Here is an 18,365-nt window from a genome sequence, read left to right on the forward strand (position 1 = left end):
AACTCTTCATATAGATCATCCTAAACTAAAGTTCATGAGTTTTCCTTTTGGGGACTTCCCCTTCGCAGCAGAAACTTTTTTTTTCCAGTCCTAGAGCTTGAACTCAGGGCCTACACTCTGTTCCTAAGCCTCTCTCTGCTCAAGGATAGTGCTCTACCACTTGAGCCACAGTTCCACTTCCAGATTTTTCTGAGAAGTTTATTGGGAATAAGACTCTCACAGACTTTTCCTGTCCAGGTTGGCTTCAAACTGTGATCCTCAGATCTCAGCTTCCTGAGTAGGACTACAGGCATGAGCCACCAGCGCCCAGTTCTCAGCCAAAACTTTTGTTATATCTACTTACTAAACAATACTCCATGAATATAACTCTCCAAATTTCTCTGTATCAGAACATGTGCTCTGACCACTCAAGCAGGAAAATAAAATACTAAACTGGAGTTTTAATATTATTTATATTATTTAATATTATTTATTATTGCCTGCTTCCTGCCTCCACAGAAGACTACACTGGAGCTGGACACTTTTGGCTCATACCTGTAATCTTAGCTACTCAGGAGGCTGAGATCTGAGTCTTATAGTTTGAAGACAGCCCTGGCAGGAAAGTCCATCCTACTCTTATCTCCAATTAACTACCAAAAAGATGGAAATAAAGCTGTGGCTCAAGTGGTAGAACACCAATCTTGAATGAAAAAGCTAAAGGACAGCAGCCAGGCCTGAGTTCAAGCACACACACACACACACACACACACACACACACACACACACACACACAACTTCCCAGAGCTTGCTCCTATCTTGTCCATGCTGAAGCCTTCCCTGGTAAGGACAGCTAATTAGTCCAAGCCCATCATGAATACAGTTCCCATACCTTTATGCCACTTAGTGTACTTTTTATGAGGCATTTCAAATCCTTCTGCGTAGGAATGAGTCTGGGTGAATCTGATGTCTTAGTGGTCTTCCAGTTTTTAGACATCTTGCATTATAGAATCTCTGTACAAAGTAAGAGTGTCTGAATCTTAACGTGATATTGGCTAGATATTAGGAGAACTGAGAAAGAGGGAGCAATGGTACAGGTTAGAGAAGGGGAGGAGCATAAGTATTTATCGACAAGGAAACTTGTTTTTTTTCTTTTAAAGGTAATAATGGACTGCACATCTTTGCAATAACATTGACAAACATCAGGAAGATTATACTGAGTACTGGAAGGCAGACATAGGCTGGGCACTGGTGGCTCATGCCTGTCATCCTACCTACTCAGGAAGCTGAGATTTGAGGAGGGCAGTTCGAAGCCAACCTGGGCAGAAAAGTGTGTGAGACTCTTATCTTAAATTAAGCACTAGAAAGCCAGAAGTGGCCCTTGGGCTCAAAGTGGTAGAGACGAGTAAAAAGGCTCAGGGACAGCACTCAGGCCCTGAGTTCAAGTCCCACAATCAATTAAGAAGATAGAGGGCAGGGGGCTGGGAATATGGCCTAGTGGTAAAGTGCTCGCCTTATATACATGAAGCCCTGGGTTCGATTCCTCAGCACCACATATGTAGAAAAGGCCGGAAGTGGTGCTGTGGCTCAAGGGTAGAGTGATAGTCTTGAGCAAAAAGAAGCCAGGGACAGTGCTCAGGCCCTGAGTCCAAGCCCCAGGTCTGGCCAAAACAAAACAAAACAAAAAGAAAATAGAGGGCAGACCCAGAGCTTATGACACCATCTGATCTCATGTATATGAAATTAGAAAAAAGTAATCCAACCAGTAAGGAAGGATAGCACATCAGTGGTGACCTCTAGCCAAATTTGGGAGATTACTTTAAAAGGGGCAAAAGTGGCTTTTTCCAGTGTTGGCAGTGTTCTGTATCATGACTTTGATAATGACTTCATGGCTACATAAATAAGTGTAACCTTTCAAGAGTTTGGGCATGAGGGGGAGAAAAAGAAAAGAGATAGCAAGAAAAGGACAAGAGGTAGAAACAGCATAAAGATACATTAAACTGTATGATTTTGTTTTTGTTTGTTTTTTTGGCCAGTCCTGGGCCTTGGACTCAGGGCCTGAGCACTGTCCCTGGCTTCCTTTTGCTCAAGGCTAGCACTCTGCCACTTGAGCCACAGCGCCACTTCTGGCCGTTTTCTGTATATGTGGTGCTGGGGCATTGAACCCAGGGCCTCATGTATACGAGGCAAGCTCTCTTGCCACTAGGCCATATCCCCAGTCCCTAAACTGTATGATTTTTACTATTAAATTCAGCAGACAAACAAATGTAAAATTTCTATACATGTTTCTTTGCTGGATGATGGTGGCTCATATTTGTAATTGTAGCTGCTCAGGAGGCTAATATCTGAGGATGGCAGTTAGACAACAATGCAGGCAGAAAAGTCTGAGTGACTTTATTTCTAATTATCTAGCAAAAAAGTTATACCTGGAGATGTGATTCAAGTGATAAGAGCACCAATGTGGATGAAAACGCTGAGCAAGAATATGAGGCCAGCCATGTGCTCATGCCTATAATCCTGGCTACTCAGGAGGCTGAAATCTGAGGATTATAGTTCGAAGCCAGCCTGGGCAGGAAAATCTGATCTCTAAGCCCTGGGTTCGATTCCTCAGCACCACATGTATAGAAAACGGCCAGAAGTGGCGCTGTGGCTCAAGTGGCAGAGTGCTAGCCTTGAGCAAAAAGAAGCCAGGGACAGTGCTCAGGCCCTGAGTCCAAGGCCCAGACAGGCAAAAAAAAAAAAAAAGGGGGGGGGAATAAAAGTTTAGAAAAGAGAGAATAGGCTGTTACCCCAAGATGATAGGAAGAAAAATGGCTTTAATCTACAAGTCTTAGAGTCTTACTAAAATTTCTTCTGGCAACTTAAGACCAGAAGCTATGATGGGGAAAATGGGGATTTCCTGACCCTTCAAAATCCTAAATAAAGACTTCGTTTCACCAGGTTTCTGATAAATCAAACATTTTACTTTAATCCCTCTTGACTCTTTTTCCATACTACAGTATTTAGGGAAAAGGTAATGAAATTTAAAAAAGGTGTGTGTGTGTGTGCGTGCGCGCACGTGCGTGCGCACACGCTTGAATTTAGAGACTCACACTGTCCCTTGGCTTTTTCTGGTGTTCTACCACTTAACCCTCTCCTCCACTTTTGGCTTTTTGCTGGTTAATTGGAGATAAGTGTCTCTCAGACTTTTCTGCCTGGGCTGGCTTTGAACTACAATCCTCAGATCAGAGTTTCCAGAATAGCTAGGATGACAGGGCTGAGCCACCAGCACCCAACTCAGAAGGCTTAAAATTAAATTTTTTTAAAAAAGCAATACAAATGCTATTACTGCCAAAAGGCCATGCTGAGATGGAGGGAGAATAAGAGAGATGAACCAGAAACATTAGCATTAAATAGAACTTACATTTATAATCCTATGTTCTGCCACTTCAGTTTCCTCTTTATTTCCTTTAGACTTCTCAGCTGAACAGTCTTATCTCACAGAAAGCAGAGGACTTAATGAGCTCAGCTGGACCTATGCCAATCACTATAGTTGGTACCAGCAGGGAAAAGCCTGTTACTAACATAAAATATCCTAGGCCTCCCCATCTACTTTCCATTCTCTCTTAGCACACATGCCTTCATCGTCTAGGCAATTACATACTCTTAGTTCTAGAAGAGACAAATTCTTTAGTTACAACTTCCCATAGAAAACGGAGTCATTGGTTCCAACATCACAATGCATCAGACTCCTCCAGTCCCCTCCCCCACCCTAGACATGGTGTCCAGTCACAGTGCTAACGCTAACATTACTTAGAACCTGAAAAATCCCCAGTGGAATCTAGTACCTTTTAAGAAATTAAGCTGGACACCAGTGGCTCATGCCCATTACCCTAGCTACTCTGGAGGCTGAGATCTGAGGATGGTGGTTTGAAGCCAGCTCAGGCAAGAAAGCCTCTAGGAGATTCTTATGTCCAATTGGCCACCAGAAAACCAGAAATGGAGCTGTGACTCAAAGTGGTAGAGCACTAGCCTTGAGCAAAAGCGCTCAGGGACAGCATCCAGGCCCTGAGTTCAAACCCCAAAACCAAAACCAAAACCAAAACACAAAAACCAAAAACACAAAAAGCTCAGCCAGTGCTCATGGCGCACACCTGTAATCCTAGCTGCTCAGGAGGCTCAGATCTGAGGATCACAGTTGGAAGCTAGCGCAGGCAGGAAAGTTCCCATGAGACACTTATCTCCAATTAATCACAGAAAAAACTGGAAGTGGAGCTGTGGCTCAAGTGGTAGAGTGTTAGCCTTGAGCAAAAGGAGCAAAAGGAGGGTTCAAGCCCCAGGACTGCCTCCCACCAAAAAAAAAAAAAAAAAAAAAAAAAAGGAAAGAAAAGAAATAGGTGAGGGGGTGGGGGGAAGCTCAAGGACAGAGCCTAGGTCCTGAGTTTAAGCCCAAGGATTGGTATAGTCATCGTCATTGTGGTCGTCATCATCATCATCATCATCATCATCATCATCATCATCATCATCATCTAGTTTCCTTGGTGACTTTTCTAGAGAAAAAAACGTTTGGGAGAAAATAACTCATCAAAGCACTTGTTACAAACAATCTCCTCTTTATTCTCACATATAAAAACTGGTTTGTAGAGTTGGGGAGGGAAAGCACTTCAACTTGGCCTGACCTCTGTATGGGCCCTACCTAAAGATGAAAGTCTAGATTCTGCTGGCGAGGCACAGTTGTGAATGAAAAGTCCCGGTTTCCAGCTAGTCTCAAATCAGAGTAGGAGCAATGCGGTCGGGTAATTTTGTAGTGAGGTGATTATCTGCATAGGGCAGGCTCCTCCAGGCAAGTTCTAAGATCCCATACTGGGCAATACCTACGGGAAGAATGGTGTGTACATTATTCTGTCCAGGGAGAGGTATCACACCGCGGAATTTGAAGGAAGCTGCAGGAAAATGAGTGCCCCCACAGATCAGGCAGTAGAACAACCTCTCCCCGGGTACTAGGTCTATGGCCTTCAGGGCCTCTTGGTACATGGTTTCTCGGGGTTGAGGTCCCCCTTTCACTACCATCTCCTGTAGCAGCCTCTGGATTCGAGGGGACTTAAGGTGATAGAGCTCCATGACATGGCGAAACTGTTCCATCCACACAGCTGTGTCTTTGCCATAACGCTGCAGCAGCAGCCGCAAAACATGGTACAGAGCCACAAATGTTTCCCATGGGAGTATCTTTCTCTTTTCTCTTGTGGGCTCCATCTTCTCTTCCTCCTCCTCCTCATCCAATTTGGGCAGTTTGGGATACTTGCTTTTCCCCTTCAAGTCCCATAAGTCTTTCTGAAGCATGAGTGCCAGGGTTTGTCTGTCTGCAGGGCTTTGGGCATCTGGGAAAACATCTCTTGTGATAGGATAAAAGTGTTCCATTTCCATTTTTTTTATAATATTGGATAACTCCTGTATCCGGGCACTCCTGTAAGGTTCTCCTAAAAGATCCAGGTTTGTAGCCTTTGGTTTTGTGATCCTCTTAGTAGTTGCTGTGAACTCTAGTGTTGGGCCAGTCAAAGGTTCAAGTCCACTACCTTTCTGTTTTCCTTTTATAGGGGGAATCACTTTCAGGTATTTTGGACTCACAGACTCCCTACCGGGTTGGGGCATACTTGTGCTTCGTGCCTCCAGGGCCTGCTTGTGATGGTGCACGATGGCTTCAAGTACAGCCAGATGGAGCCACTCTAAGTCTCCCTGGGAGGTGAGGTCTCTGAGGAGCTGACACAGTCTGTGGAAACTGTCTCTGGGAAGCTGTTCTCCTGCTTGCAGCAGTTCGACAACATGGTGCATCCACTCTATATCAGAGAGGCCAACCTCCGGATATTGTTCCTCCATGGCAGCATGGGGAGTAACTTTCATCATATCCTGTTCTGTCACAGACGGATGATGCTTCACAAGCAATTTCCACGTCCCCTCTGGTGTCAAGTGTTTGGCTTTACGAGCTTCCCCGAGCTTCCTAAAAAGGTGGGAGATGGCTGGTGTCTTGATTTGTATCTCCTTATGGGGCTCTTCAACTGTCTCTGATATGGGTAAAGGCAAGGCCTGAAATTTCTCCAATTCTCGGTATGCCGGTGGGAATAGCCTGCGTGTCTCCAGTACTGGGATATGTTCTTCCCCGAAGAGGGCTGGTTTTTCTGGAAATGGCATTCTTGGTAATCTCTTCCCTCCCATCTCCAGAGATGGGGGGATCAGTTTTCTGGCAGAGGTCTTCACACCTAGGTCTATAGCACTGCCTTTGATCTTAGGCATACTTACTTTAATAGAAGGCATCAGTCCTTGTTTTTGTAAATACTTTTCTCTTTCTTCTAGTAACTTAAACATCTTTTGTCTTCTTAAGATCTCTTTTATACTGCCTGCTGTTGGGCTTATCTCCTCTTCCTCCTCCTCTTCTCTCTCACCCACACTGCCTTCCTCACTTATGCTTTCTTCCTCTTCAAACCCTTCCTCTTCCTTCAACTTCTTTTTCTTCCTTCTCCTCTTCCTTTTTTCTACCTCCTCCCCCTCCTCCCCCTCCCCCGTGGGCTTCTCTTCCTCCTCTTCCATTTTCTCCTCCTCTTCTTCCTCTTCCTCTTCCTCCTCTTCTTCTACCTCCTCCTCTTCCTCCTCTGTTTCTTCCTCCTCTTCCTGCTCCTCCTCATCGTCCTCAGTCAAAGTCACTTGCCTCACATTGTCTAATAGGGCTTCCATTTCTGTCTCTACATTTGCGAGCTCATCTTCACCAAAAAGCTTTCCTTTTTTGACAGAAAGTCTCCTCAACTGTTTTCTCTTTTCCCACCTCTTTTTAAAGAATGAGCTTTCTTCTTCTTCCTCTACTATTGTTTCTATTTCCTTAATCTGCATGAATTCTCTCTGCTCTTTGGCCAATTTACTTTCTTGTTCGGCCACTTTTTCCTCTAAGCCTATCATTTCTCTCATTTCCTTGGCCAGTTTTCTCTGCTTTTTGGCCAGTTTCTTCTCACCTTCAGTCATTTCTGGTTGTTCCTCAGCAAAATCCCAGTCTTTGACATCTAGTCTGTCCTCTTCCTTACTTAATCTGTGCTCCTTAGCAAAGAGTGCCCCCTTTATCTTGGCCATCTTTAGTTCTTCCTGGGTTATTTTCCTTTCGTTACTGATTAATTTTTGAAGTGCCTTTAAGAAAGTCTTTGCTTTTTTTGGCTCCCTGGCCATTTCCTGCTTTTCTAGAACCATTTTCCCTACTGCTTTGGCTAACTTCCTTTCTTCCTGGGCATATACCCGCTGTCCTGTAGTTAACTCCAAGTTTCCTTTGGCAATGTCCCTTTCCTCTGTGGCCAGCAGCCTATCTTCATATGTGAGTATTTTCTCCTCTAGTGACAGTTTCCTCTTTGTTATGCCTATGTCACGATCAATTGCTGCTCTGTCTCTTGAAATTTTCTGAATGTCTCCCTTGGAGAGAATTTGAAGCTCCTCAACCAGCCTCTTCTTCTCCTGGGACAATTTTTTCATTTCTATCTTGAGTGCCTTTTCTTCTCTAACAATATCCTGCTCTTCTCTGAGCAGTTTCTTTTCCTGGAACATGAGCTTCTTTTCTGCAATTAATTCTATTTTTTCCTTGGCCAATTGCTCCTGTTTTTCAGCTAAAGTTTTACCAGCTTGAGCCAGTTTCTTCTCTGAAACAATAATATGTAACTTCTTCTGAGTCACTGCCCCCTTGTCCTGTTTCAGCTGCTCCTCTACTTGAGCCACTTTATCCTTGAATAGCTCCAGTTTCTTCTTTATTTGATTTAGTTCTTCTCTTCCTTTAAGGAGTCTTTCTTTGTCTTGCTGAAGAATCTTTTTCTTCAGGGGAAATTTTTCCTTTTCCTGAGCCAGATATTTCCTTTCCTGAGCTATACCTTTTTCTTCCACAGCCACTCTTTTCTTGTTGCTTTTGACTTGTTCCTTGTTAAGGATCAGACTATCCCTTTCATGGATCAGTTTATCTTTGTTTTGCATTAATGCTTCCCTTTTCTGAGCTAGTCTTTTCCATTCCTGATCTACCACTGCAGGATCCATTTTTGCTGAGCTCTTGCTCAGTTTCTCTTCTTCCTGGATCAGCAGTGATTCTTCCCAAGACAGTCTTTTCTCTCTCTTAGTCAGATTTTCATCCTGCAAGATTAATACCTTCTCTCTTTCAGCTAGCTCCTCTTTTTCTTCAACTACTCTTTCTTCTTTCAGATTCAGTTCATCTTCTTTAGAAGCCAACTCCTTCATATCCCATTCCATTTCTTCTATTTGTTCAGCCAACTCCTTTTCTTGCAACACCAGCTCTTTCTCCTTCTGGGCTATTGCTCCCATTTTCTCAGACAATATTTGTTTTACCTCAGCAATTTTCTCTCCTTTCTTTGCGAGTTTCTCTTCTTCTCCAGCTATTTTCTCCAATCTCATGGCCAGATTCTTCCTTTTCTGGGCCAAACGTTCTGCTTCCCTGCTTAGCCTTTCCTCTCTTGAAGCCAGTTTTTCCTCTTTCTGGGCAATTTTCCTCTCTGTAATGGCCTGTTTCCCATCTTTGGGGGCCATTTTCACGTATTCTCGGGCCAATTTTCTCTCTTCCTTGGCTAGATTTTTCTCTTCTCGTGCAAGTTTCTCCTCTTCCTGTGCTAGTAATCGCTCTGCTTTGGCTCGTTGTCTTTCAGCATGGGCTTGTTTCTTCTCTCTCCAGGCCTGTTCATGTTCTTCTTGGATCTGTTTCTGCTCTTCTGTGAGTATCTCTTCTTCTTCTTCTTCTTCTTCTTCTTCTTCTTCTTCTTCTTCTTCTTCTTCTTCTTCTTCTTCTTCTTCTCTTTTTTCTTCTTTGCCTTCTGCTGCTACTACTGTGGCTGCAGGTTCTTCTGCTTTTACTTCCTCTTTCCTCTCCTCAGACACTCCCTCCTCTTCTGTATAGTGTGCTTTTTCCTCCTCTTCCTTGAGCTTGGGGGCCAACTCCTTTTCCCAGACCTCTCTCCATTTATCCCATGTCATCATCTTTTTCCCTTTCAACACCTCTGCATCTGAGAATAGCTCCCTTACAGCCTTGCGTTTTCTCTCCTTCTCCTTCTCTTTCTCTTCCTCTTCCTCTTTCCCTTTCTCTCCCTCTTTCCCTTTCGCTTCTTCTTTCTCCTTCTCTTTCCCCATCAGTTTCTCTTTCCCTTTCTCTTCCTCTTTCCTTTTCGCTTCCTCTTTCTCCTTCTCTTTCCCTATCAGTTCCTCTTTCTCTTCCTTTTTCCCTTTCGCTTCTTCTTTCTCCTTCTCTTTCCCTATCAGTTTCTCTTTCCCTTTCTCTTCCTCTTTCCTTTTCGCTTCCTCTTTCTCCTTCTCTTTCCCTATCAGTTTCTCTTTCCCTTTCTCTTCCTCTTTCCTTTTCGCTTCCTCTTTCTCCTTCTCTTTCCCTATCAGTTCCTCTTTCTCTTTTTCTTTCAGCTCCTCTTTCTCTTTTACTTCCTCTTTCTCTTTCAGTTTCACTTCTTTCCTTTTCTCTTCCTCTTCTTTCCCTGCTCTCTCTTTCTCTTTTTCTTTCTCAAGATATCTCCTGTCCCAGTCTTTCTTCCATTCTTCCCAAGTAATACCTGTCTTTTTGTGGATTTCATTCCACTCTTCCCAAGATGACTTCCACTCCTCAAAAGACATCTCCCTCTCAACACTAACTGGTTCTTCTGGCCCAGCCTCTTCTTTCTTTGGAAGCATACTCAAATCTGTCTCCTTCTCTTTTTTACCTAATTTCTTTTCCTCCTGGACTGCTTTCTTCTCGTGCTTCTTGGGTTTCTTCTCTTCTTTCTTTAATTTTCGTTTTCCCTTTGGTAGCTCACTCGGTTCTAAAAAAATCACTTTCTTTTTCTTGCCTTTCTTTGGAACCACATCCTCCAACTCTTCCTTTTCCTCTTGCACTTTGGGCCTCCATGACTTCTCCTCCTCCTCTTCCTCCTGCTCCCCTGTGATCACCAGGTCCTCCCTAATTGCTGCTTCATGGATAAAAGTTGGTTTCTCCTCATGCCAGGCTACTTCCCAGTCAAACGCTTCAAACATATCCTCACTATCTCTCCTGGGGCAGATCTCCTGAAAGAGTTCCCAACTGGGGTGGCGATCTGCCAACATCTCCTTAGCTATAGCCACCAGCTCAGTGTCTAGATCTTTTTCCATTTCTGTGTGGGAAGTAGATATCCTTAGAGCCATAAGACGACATAGATCATTCCTCCATGAAGTATCTCCTTTAGAACCAGGTGCTCCAGCAGCACCCCGCCCAGAATAAACCCTTCTCCTAACTGGTTTTTCTGGAGGCAAAGGTTCCTCAACTACCTCCTCTTCTTCCTTTTTTTTCTTTCTCTTTCTGAGTTTCCTGGGTTTGCCTTTGCCTCGCTTCTTCAGCAACTTCATGGTTGCAGCCACGTGCTCCTTTGAGACATCTTTCTCTGAAGGTTCCTCTTTAGGCACCTTCATTACACTGCTCACTGAAGACATTCTTGATGTGTCCTCCATCTCAGCTATGGTGGTTTCGTCCTCACCTTCGGTCTCAACAGGTGTCTCTGTGCTTGTTTGTTTAGGTTCTCCCTCTTTCATCTTTCTGAGAGTTCGAATTATTTTGCGCACTGTGGGGAAAACCAGGAGGTAGAAGTTAAGTCAAGCACCAGAAACTAAATGAAACTCTTTCCAAACCTGGTGTGAGCTAAGAGGAAATGCCATAAAAGAAGTAGCAACAGCTAGGCATAGGTGGCTTATACCTGTAATCCTAGCTACTCAGGAAGCTCAGATCTGAGGATTATAAGGTTTATAGCCAGCCCTGGAAGGAAAGCACATGAGAATTTGATCTCTAATTAACTACCAAAAAGCAGGAAGTGGAGCTGTGGCTCAAGTTGTAGAGCACTAGCCTTGAACAAAAAAGCTACGAGACAGCACCCAGCTTCGGAATTCAAGCCCAAGTATAGGCACACATACACATACACACGCGTGCATCGCGCGTGCACACACAAACAAATATTTTCAGGATTCCCAATTCCCAGATGCTTCTCTGACCACCAATTTTAGAGAAAGGCCTTTGGATCTTCCTGTATTTAGGTGGATCCTTCCTAGGACAATTGTCTTCTAAGTGACAAGCTCATTCTAATTACCTCTCTTCCCATGTTAGTATGTACTGACCCACTGACCTTAACTACCCTGCCTCTTTGGGGATCCAGAGGCATGGACTAGATCATCCCATACATACTGTGCTTTTTGCTGGCTGTTCGGGACCGTTTTGTGGGTTTGGGTGTCTTGACCTCTTCTTCAAGCTCTTCAAGTTGGAAGGAAGAATGTTCATGGAGAGAAGCTCTTGAGACATCTAAAGAAAAAAACTTTCTACCATCTGATGACATGGTCAAGTTTTCATTTAGTTGCTGTTCCACTTGAGAGATAAGGATTTGTATATCTGCTGGTCGAATGCCCAGCAGATGGTCCAGAGATTCCTCCCCAATCATCTCTTGCCTATGAAAATCAAAGGAGAGAATGCAAAAGAACTTACTGTGGAACAGGCAGGGAGTTAATAAAATGCCCAAGAGGGATAGCATAGCTACAGGTAAATGATGGCCTCTGAAGTCTGGAAAGTCAAGATGGGATGACCTGAAGGGAGGCTTCAGAGGTAGGAGAAAAAGATGACAAAGGGAACAAATGGAGGAAGGGTGACAAATGTAGTCATGGTATTCTGTATACACCATGTAAAAAATGAACTACACAATTTGTGGGCAAGGATGGGAGGGAGAAACAGGGAGAAAGCAAAGGAAGGAGTGACATTGTCTAAGAAGAATTGTACTAATTACCTGACTTATGGAATTGTAACAACTCTGTCCAACTCCTTAATAATAACAATAAAATTACATTTAAAAAAAAGATGACAAAGGGAAGTCAGGAGCTTAGAGAACAGACAGGAGAAGGCAAAGAGATGGAGAAAGGAGTGAGTTGTCAGGATTGTCAATGATAGTCCAGAAATTTAAATTTTTTTTTTTTTGGCCAGTCCTGGGCCTTGAACTCAGGGCCTGAGCACTGTCCCTGGCTTCCTTTTGCTCAAGGCTAGCACTCTGCCACTTGAGCCACAGCGCCACTTCTGGCCATTTTCTGTATATGTGGTGCTGGGGAATTGAACCCAGGGCCTCATGTATACGAGGCAAGCTCTCTTGCCACTAGGCCATATCCCCAGCCCCCAGAAATTTAATTTTAATTTTTATTTTTATTTTTTTTATTTTTTTGGCCAGTCCTGGGCCTTGGACTCAGGGCCTGAGCACTGTCCCTGGCTTCCTTTTTGCTCGAGGCTAGCACTTTGCCACTTGAGCCACAGCGCAGCTTCTGGCCGTTTTCTGTATATGTGGTGCTGGGGAATCGAACCTAGGGCCTCATGTATCCGAGGCAGGCACTCTTGCCACTAGGCTATATCCCCAGCGCCAGAAATTTAATTTTTAAAAAAAGCTATGAAAGAGATCATGGAGAACTAATAAAATAGGGATGAAGAGATAGCAAAGAGAAATGAAGGAAAATGGGTGAGAGGAAGGCAAAAATTAGAAGTGGTAAAGAATTGAGGAAGGTAATCATTAACTTACTGTAACTCCCGGAAAAGGTCTCGTCTCTGTAACAAGTTTAAGAGTGAAGTTTTAGAGTGTATTCCAGCATCAGCCATGAGTGCCAGGGCCTTATTCCTCACTCTTTGATCCTTATCCAATAGTCCTTGGACCAGAGGCAAGGCAAAGAGATGCGTAATTATTCCTAGGCGTTTTAACCCTTCCCAGGCTAGTTCTCGGATCATTGCGTTGGGATTTACCGTATCATCTAGCAAACGATGAGCTGTATCAGAGCGCAAGATTGGAGAAACTTGATAAGAGGCAAAGATTTGCCCTAGTGCACCAATACAGCATTGATACTTCACTGGATTAGCATGGATCATAATAGTGAGGATGGTCTCAATCAGATTATTCACAGTTGCTTCACTCATTCTTTTTCCTAGCCAGCTGCGTCTTGTATCTGTGAGGACACTGTAGGTGACCTCCTTGGCTAGTCTCTTTTCTAGAAAGTTGTACTCCTCTTTCTCTTCTCGATAAGGTTTTGCATCACTTAGAACTCTTTTCCTGCTGTGCCAGAAGAAGAATGGTTGAGACTTTTCCAATTCCAGTTCCCGCTGAGGGGAGTGCAGATTGCACTGTAGAAATATTGGGCTGCCTTCTGGCCAAAGACGGGCACGGATCACAGAGTTGGGAATGTAGCAATCGGGGGCCAGAAGCCATTTTTGTCCCAGACCAAAGTAGCATCGCAGTATCTGATAGGGGTTGAGCCCATCCCAGCTGGTCATCACTAATTGGGGAGGAAGCACATAAGTGGATGGGTAAGGTTTTGGCCTCTTTCTAAAGAGAGTTGTTGTCTCCAAAGAATCACGTTGGGGGCCAGTTAATAACACAATGCTCCCATCCTCATCTTCTTCTATGACATGTGGCACAGAATGGTCGAAGGCAATGGCCCGCTTATTGATAAGTGCCACTAGACCCCCTAATTCCTGTTTCCCTTGACTCCGGTAGATATACTTAGGCACAAACATGGTCTCAAAAGAGAAAAAGAAACTTGGTATGAAAGGCTTAGGTGCTTCCAGAACTTCATCGGGTACAGTCATAAAGTATAAGTGAGACAGCAGGACTGGAGGAAGCAGTTTCAAAGAGGATATTAGATAAAGACTCTGGTTGAAACTCACAAGGAGGTCACCCCGGTTATTTGCAAAACACAGTGGGCCAAAGTGAAGTGACGAATCCAAGGTGGCTACGAGTCTACCATGGAAATTCCAGATCCGGACAGAGCCATCAGAACCACATGTGACGAAAAGACTCAAGGTCAAGCAGACATCAAAAGATATGATGCTACATTGGTGTAGAGGCAGTGTTTCTAGGAATTTTGAGCCTTTGTCTGACCCAGTGGACAGAAAATCATGGAACTTCCAGGAACGTAGGCAGTTAGTATCCGTGATGGCACACACAGAATGGGGCAAGAGGACCATATGTTTCAGTTGACAGCTACTGAGAACGCTGGCTAGAGGCTGCATTTGTACTCTAGCTCCTTCAAACACTACTTCTGATAGGTGTATGTAGTCATCCATTCCATAGGAACAGAGCAAAGAGCTTTCTCGGTTAGAAAAGATCCCTACAGTCATTGTAGAGAGTGCCAATACTGCCCCATAGTGGGTGAATTTCTCAACTCGGGCACACCTGTGCCGGGAAAGCACTCTTATCACTCCACTCTGGTGTCCAGAGAATACCAGTCCATCCACTCCCCGCCCCAAGTTGAAATTCCCATAAGCCAGGCACTGTACCACATCATGAGAATCTGCTGAGGTGCCTAAGAAATACTTAGTTGGACAAGGGGAGCGGGTTGTGTCAAACACAAGCACCTCTGAGCTGCCCATGGCTACAAAGAGTTCCTCCTTCCCTGGATCATAGGCCCAATCCACAGCCTGGTCCAGGATGACGAAGGGCCAGGTGACAACCAGAAGATCCCCCGTGATTGGAGACAGAAAGCGCAAGAGGCCATCCTCTGTAGCGCACAGTATTCGGTACCAGTTCTCTCCACAATGGATTCGACGTACCTGCTGGGGGGCACAGCCACAGATGTTGAAGAGGCTATAGAAGCAGGGTAGACGACGCAAGGAAAAACTATGGGCAGTTTGGCAATAAAAAGTGGTGTCATCAATAAATTGGAAGCAGACTAACTGCTCTTCGAGTTCTAGTCGCCGAAGTAAATTCCCAGAGGTGAGATTCCATTCCTTGACTGTGCCTTCTTGGCCAGCTGTTAGCAGAGTGTGAGCCTCCGGCCGGCTATGAACACATATCACTTCTGAAGAATGGGCCCTGAAATTGTGGAGAGGATGACTTTGTTTGAGGCTCCAAACATGGATTTCCCCAGCCTTGTTTCCAGCATAAAGAAAGCCCAGTTCAAAACAGGTAAAGCAGCAGGTGATAGCGGAGCCACTGCTAGAGGTGGTAAACCTCTTCACCTCTTGTAGATGGCCATGGCCCTGGTGTTCAAGGACCCTCACCACAGTCTCGCACAGGGCGAGGAGGGAGTCATCAGGGCCACTCAGCAAAATGTCCTGTACAAGCTCTTCCCCTGGTATGGGAAACACGTGAGCTATCTGGAGGCCTGTACCGCTGCGCTCAATAGTCCAGGTGACTATTCCCCCCAAGTTACCAGACAGAAGCATCTTTGATTCGGGGTCATAGCAGAGGCAGCTGATGTTGAAGCGGCAGGGTACTGTGCCCATAGATTTGAAGGACCGAAAGTGATCCCCAAAAAGCCTCAGGAAGAGGTCACCACAGTAGACCACGAGGATATGAAAGGAACCAGCGTGGACCATCAACTGGATTGATGGCAGCCGTTCAGTCATGGGAAATATTTTCTTCTCAACCATGTCCTCGGTTTTGCTTTTTGTCCAGACTACAGCCTGGAAGAGCATAAGATAAAGTTTTAAAAAATTGTCTAAGGCTGAATGCCAGTGACTCACACCTGTAAGAGATTTGAGGATTGAGGTTCAAAGGCAGTGCAGGAAGGAAAGGCCCTGAAACTCTTCTATCAATAATTAACTACTAAAAATCTAGAAGTGGAGTTGTGGTTCAAGTGGTAGGATATCAGTCTTGAGCAGAAAAGCTCAGAGACAGTACTCACTCAATACTTGAGTTCAAGCCTCAAGATCTACACACACACACACACACACACACACACACACACACACACACACACTTGCCTAGTAAAGATATTAGAGAAAGAGGGGCTGGGCATGTGGCTTAGTGATAGAGTGCTTGCCTAACATGCATGAAGCCCTGGGTTCCACAGCCCTCAGTACCACATAAACAGAAAAAGCCAGAAGTGGCACTGTGCCTCAAGTGGTAAAGTGCTAGCCTTGAGCAAAAGAAGCTCAGGGACAGTGCCTGGGCTCTGAGTTCAAACCCCAGGATTGGCAAAAAAAAAAAAGATAGTAAAGGAGGAAAGAACCAAATATTAATCTACTTTGCCTTGTTCATTTAATAAGGAGAAAATGTAGACTGGAGTGATTCTACCTTCCGGTGAGGGGAGTTCAAAACAGAATAGACAAAGAATGCCTAAACCTTTTGTTTAACCTTGACTTACTTTAGGAGAGCTATAAAGTCTTGTAAAAAGGAGCCAGCCAGTGACTTATGCCTGTAATCCTCACTACTCAGGAGGTTGAGATATTAGGATTACAGTTCAAAACTAGCCTGGGCAAGAAAGTTCATCAGACTCTTATCTCCAATCAACTACCAAAAGAACAGTGCTGTGTCTCCCAAGTGGTAGAGCACTAGCTTTGAGCAAAAGAGCTCAGGGACAGGGCCCAGGTCAAGTTCAAGCCTCAAAACTGGAAAAAAAATAAAAGCAATTTTAGAGTGAATGGGGGAAATGGTTCAAGGTCATATTAATTCATTTGCTAATCTGGGTTGCTAGCTATGCAGGCATGGTCCTTAGAGAATAAGCTAAGAGTGAGGAAAAGCTGGGCACCAGGGGCTCACACCTGTAATCCTAGCCACTCAGGAGGCTGAGATCTGATTATTACAGTTTGAAGCATGGGAAGGAAAGTCTGTGAAACTCTCATTCCCAATCAACCACCAAAAACAGTTGGAAGTGGGCTGCAGCTGTGGCTCAAGTGCTAGAGCCTCATCCTTGAGAGAAAAACCCAAGGGATAGCAAGCATCCAGGCCCTGTACCGGCATATGAAAGAAAGGAAGGAAAGTGAGAAAGGAGGAAGGGATGGAGGGAAGTAGGAGGGAGAGGAAAGGAAAGAAATGAAGGAGGGAGAGGAAGGGAAGAAAGGAAGGAGGGTAGGGAAGGGAAAGGAAAAGAAGGAAAGGAAAGGAGGGAAAGGAAGAAAAAGAAGAGGAAGGAAAGCTGCATTACCTGTACTTCTTTCGTGTAGGAGTTCACCCATGAGAGGGAGGCAAAGAAGAATGCATCATTGAAGTACTGGCATATAAGTGGCATATTTTGAGGGAAGTGAGTTTCTTTGAACAGTATCTGGGACCGGTCACTCAGCACAATTACGTCATTCTTTGGCTGTTCAGAGTCCTGGGAGAGGCATGGTATAAACTAAAGCTAAGACACACATGGACTAAAATTTGTTTTCTCAAAAAAAAGTAAGTCAAGATTGAAGCAATTCTCCAAATCATGCCTTAGATCCCTTCTAAATCCTAATACACCTACCATACATAGAACAAATCTCCCCAAAACATGAGGGAACCAAACCCCTCTAGGCCCTAGATGTATATATTTTTAGTGTAAATATTGAGGAAATAATTTTTCCAAAGTGAAATTAGCCATACCTGGCCTAACTAGCCTAAAAGATACATGAATGATAAAAGATACAATATATATCGAATTACCTAGACAAGCCACAAGTACTTTAACAGGCTGTCCCAAAATTAAAAGTGGTTCAATTATTAATGATTAAGTCAATGCTCTGGTGGCTTATGCCTATAATCCTAGGAGACTGAGATAGATAGGAGGACCATGATTCAAAGTTAGCCTCCGCCAAAAGTCTGTAAGACTTTTTTTTTTTTTTTTGGCCAGTCCTGGAGCTTGAACTCAGGGCCTGAGCACTGTCCCTGGCTTCTTTTTGCTCAAGGCTAGCCCGCTACCACTTGAGGCACAGCGCCACTTCTGGCCTTTTCTATATATGTGGTGCTGAGGAATCGAACCTAGGGCTTCTTGTATTCAAGGCAAGCACTCTTGCCACGAGGCCATATTCCAGCCCAGTCTATGAGACTCTTATCTGCAATTAACCACCGACCACGGCTGGAGATGGAGTTGTGGCTCAAGTGGTAGAGTGCTAGCCTTGAGCAATAAAGCTCAGGATAACGCCTCAGTGCTCAGGCCATGAGTCCATGCCCCCAAACTGGTACCAAATAAGTAAATAAATAAAACTGCAAAAATAAAACTTTTAGAACCCCTTACCTAGCCTTCACATTTGACTTAAGAGCTGTATAAACACAATATGTATTACCCCCTAGAGAAAGAACATGTACTATTAGACATTCATCTGGGGTGCATCTCACAGAGCCAGCTAGCAAAATTGGTTTGTAAATATTCTCTCAGGTCACTTCCTCCCCCTCTCAGAGTGTTGGTTCCTTAAGCAGTGCTACAAAAATGTCTTTGTTAGAGGTTTTCAGACTTATTTGGGACTTGGTCCATTCCCTACTACAGTAACAATTGTTTTAATGGTCTATCCTGTTTTCTTCTTGCATTTGCACTTGCAAGCTATGGCTCTCTTGAAGTATTCATTACTGTAAATTAGACAGGCTTATATCTTACATATACGTTACCTTGCTTTTATTTATGGCATCATCTATGAGGTATTTATATTCCTGCCAGGTGAGAATGAGTCTGGGGGAAGTCAT

General features: G+C 44.2%; 1 protein-coding gene across 1 annotated transcript; it reads right to left on the reverse strand.

Annotated features, from left to right (window-relative positions):
* Positions 1 to 4,722: 4,722 nt before the first annotated feature.
* Positions 4,723 to 18,365, reverse strand: Wdr87 (WD repeat domain 87). The gene is made up of 7 exons (XM_048329967.1): positions 18,291 to 18,365; positions 16,870 to 17,037; positions 12,531 to 15,406; positions 11,168 to 11,424; positions 9,409 to 10,553; positions 8,903 to 8,973; positions 4,723 to 8,773 (listed from the first exon to the last, which is right to left on the reverse strand). The coding sequence occupies exons 1-7, from the start codon at positions 18,363 to 18,365 to the stop codon at positions 4,723 to 4,725; spliced, it is 8,643 nt and encodes a 2,880-aa protein (XP_048185924.1).

This window comes from Perognathus longimembris, chromosome 20, assembly GCF_023159225.1.
Source record: "Perognathus longimembris pacificus isolate PPM17 chromosome 20, ASM2315922v1, whole genome shotgun sequence".
In the NCBI taxonomy this organism is placed as follows: domain Eukaryota; kingdom Metazoa; phylum Chordata; class Mammalia; order Rodentia; family Heteromyidae; genus Perognathus; species Perognathus longimembris.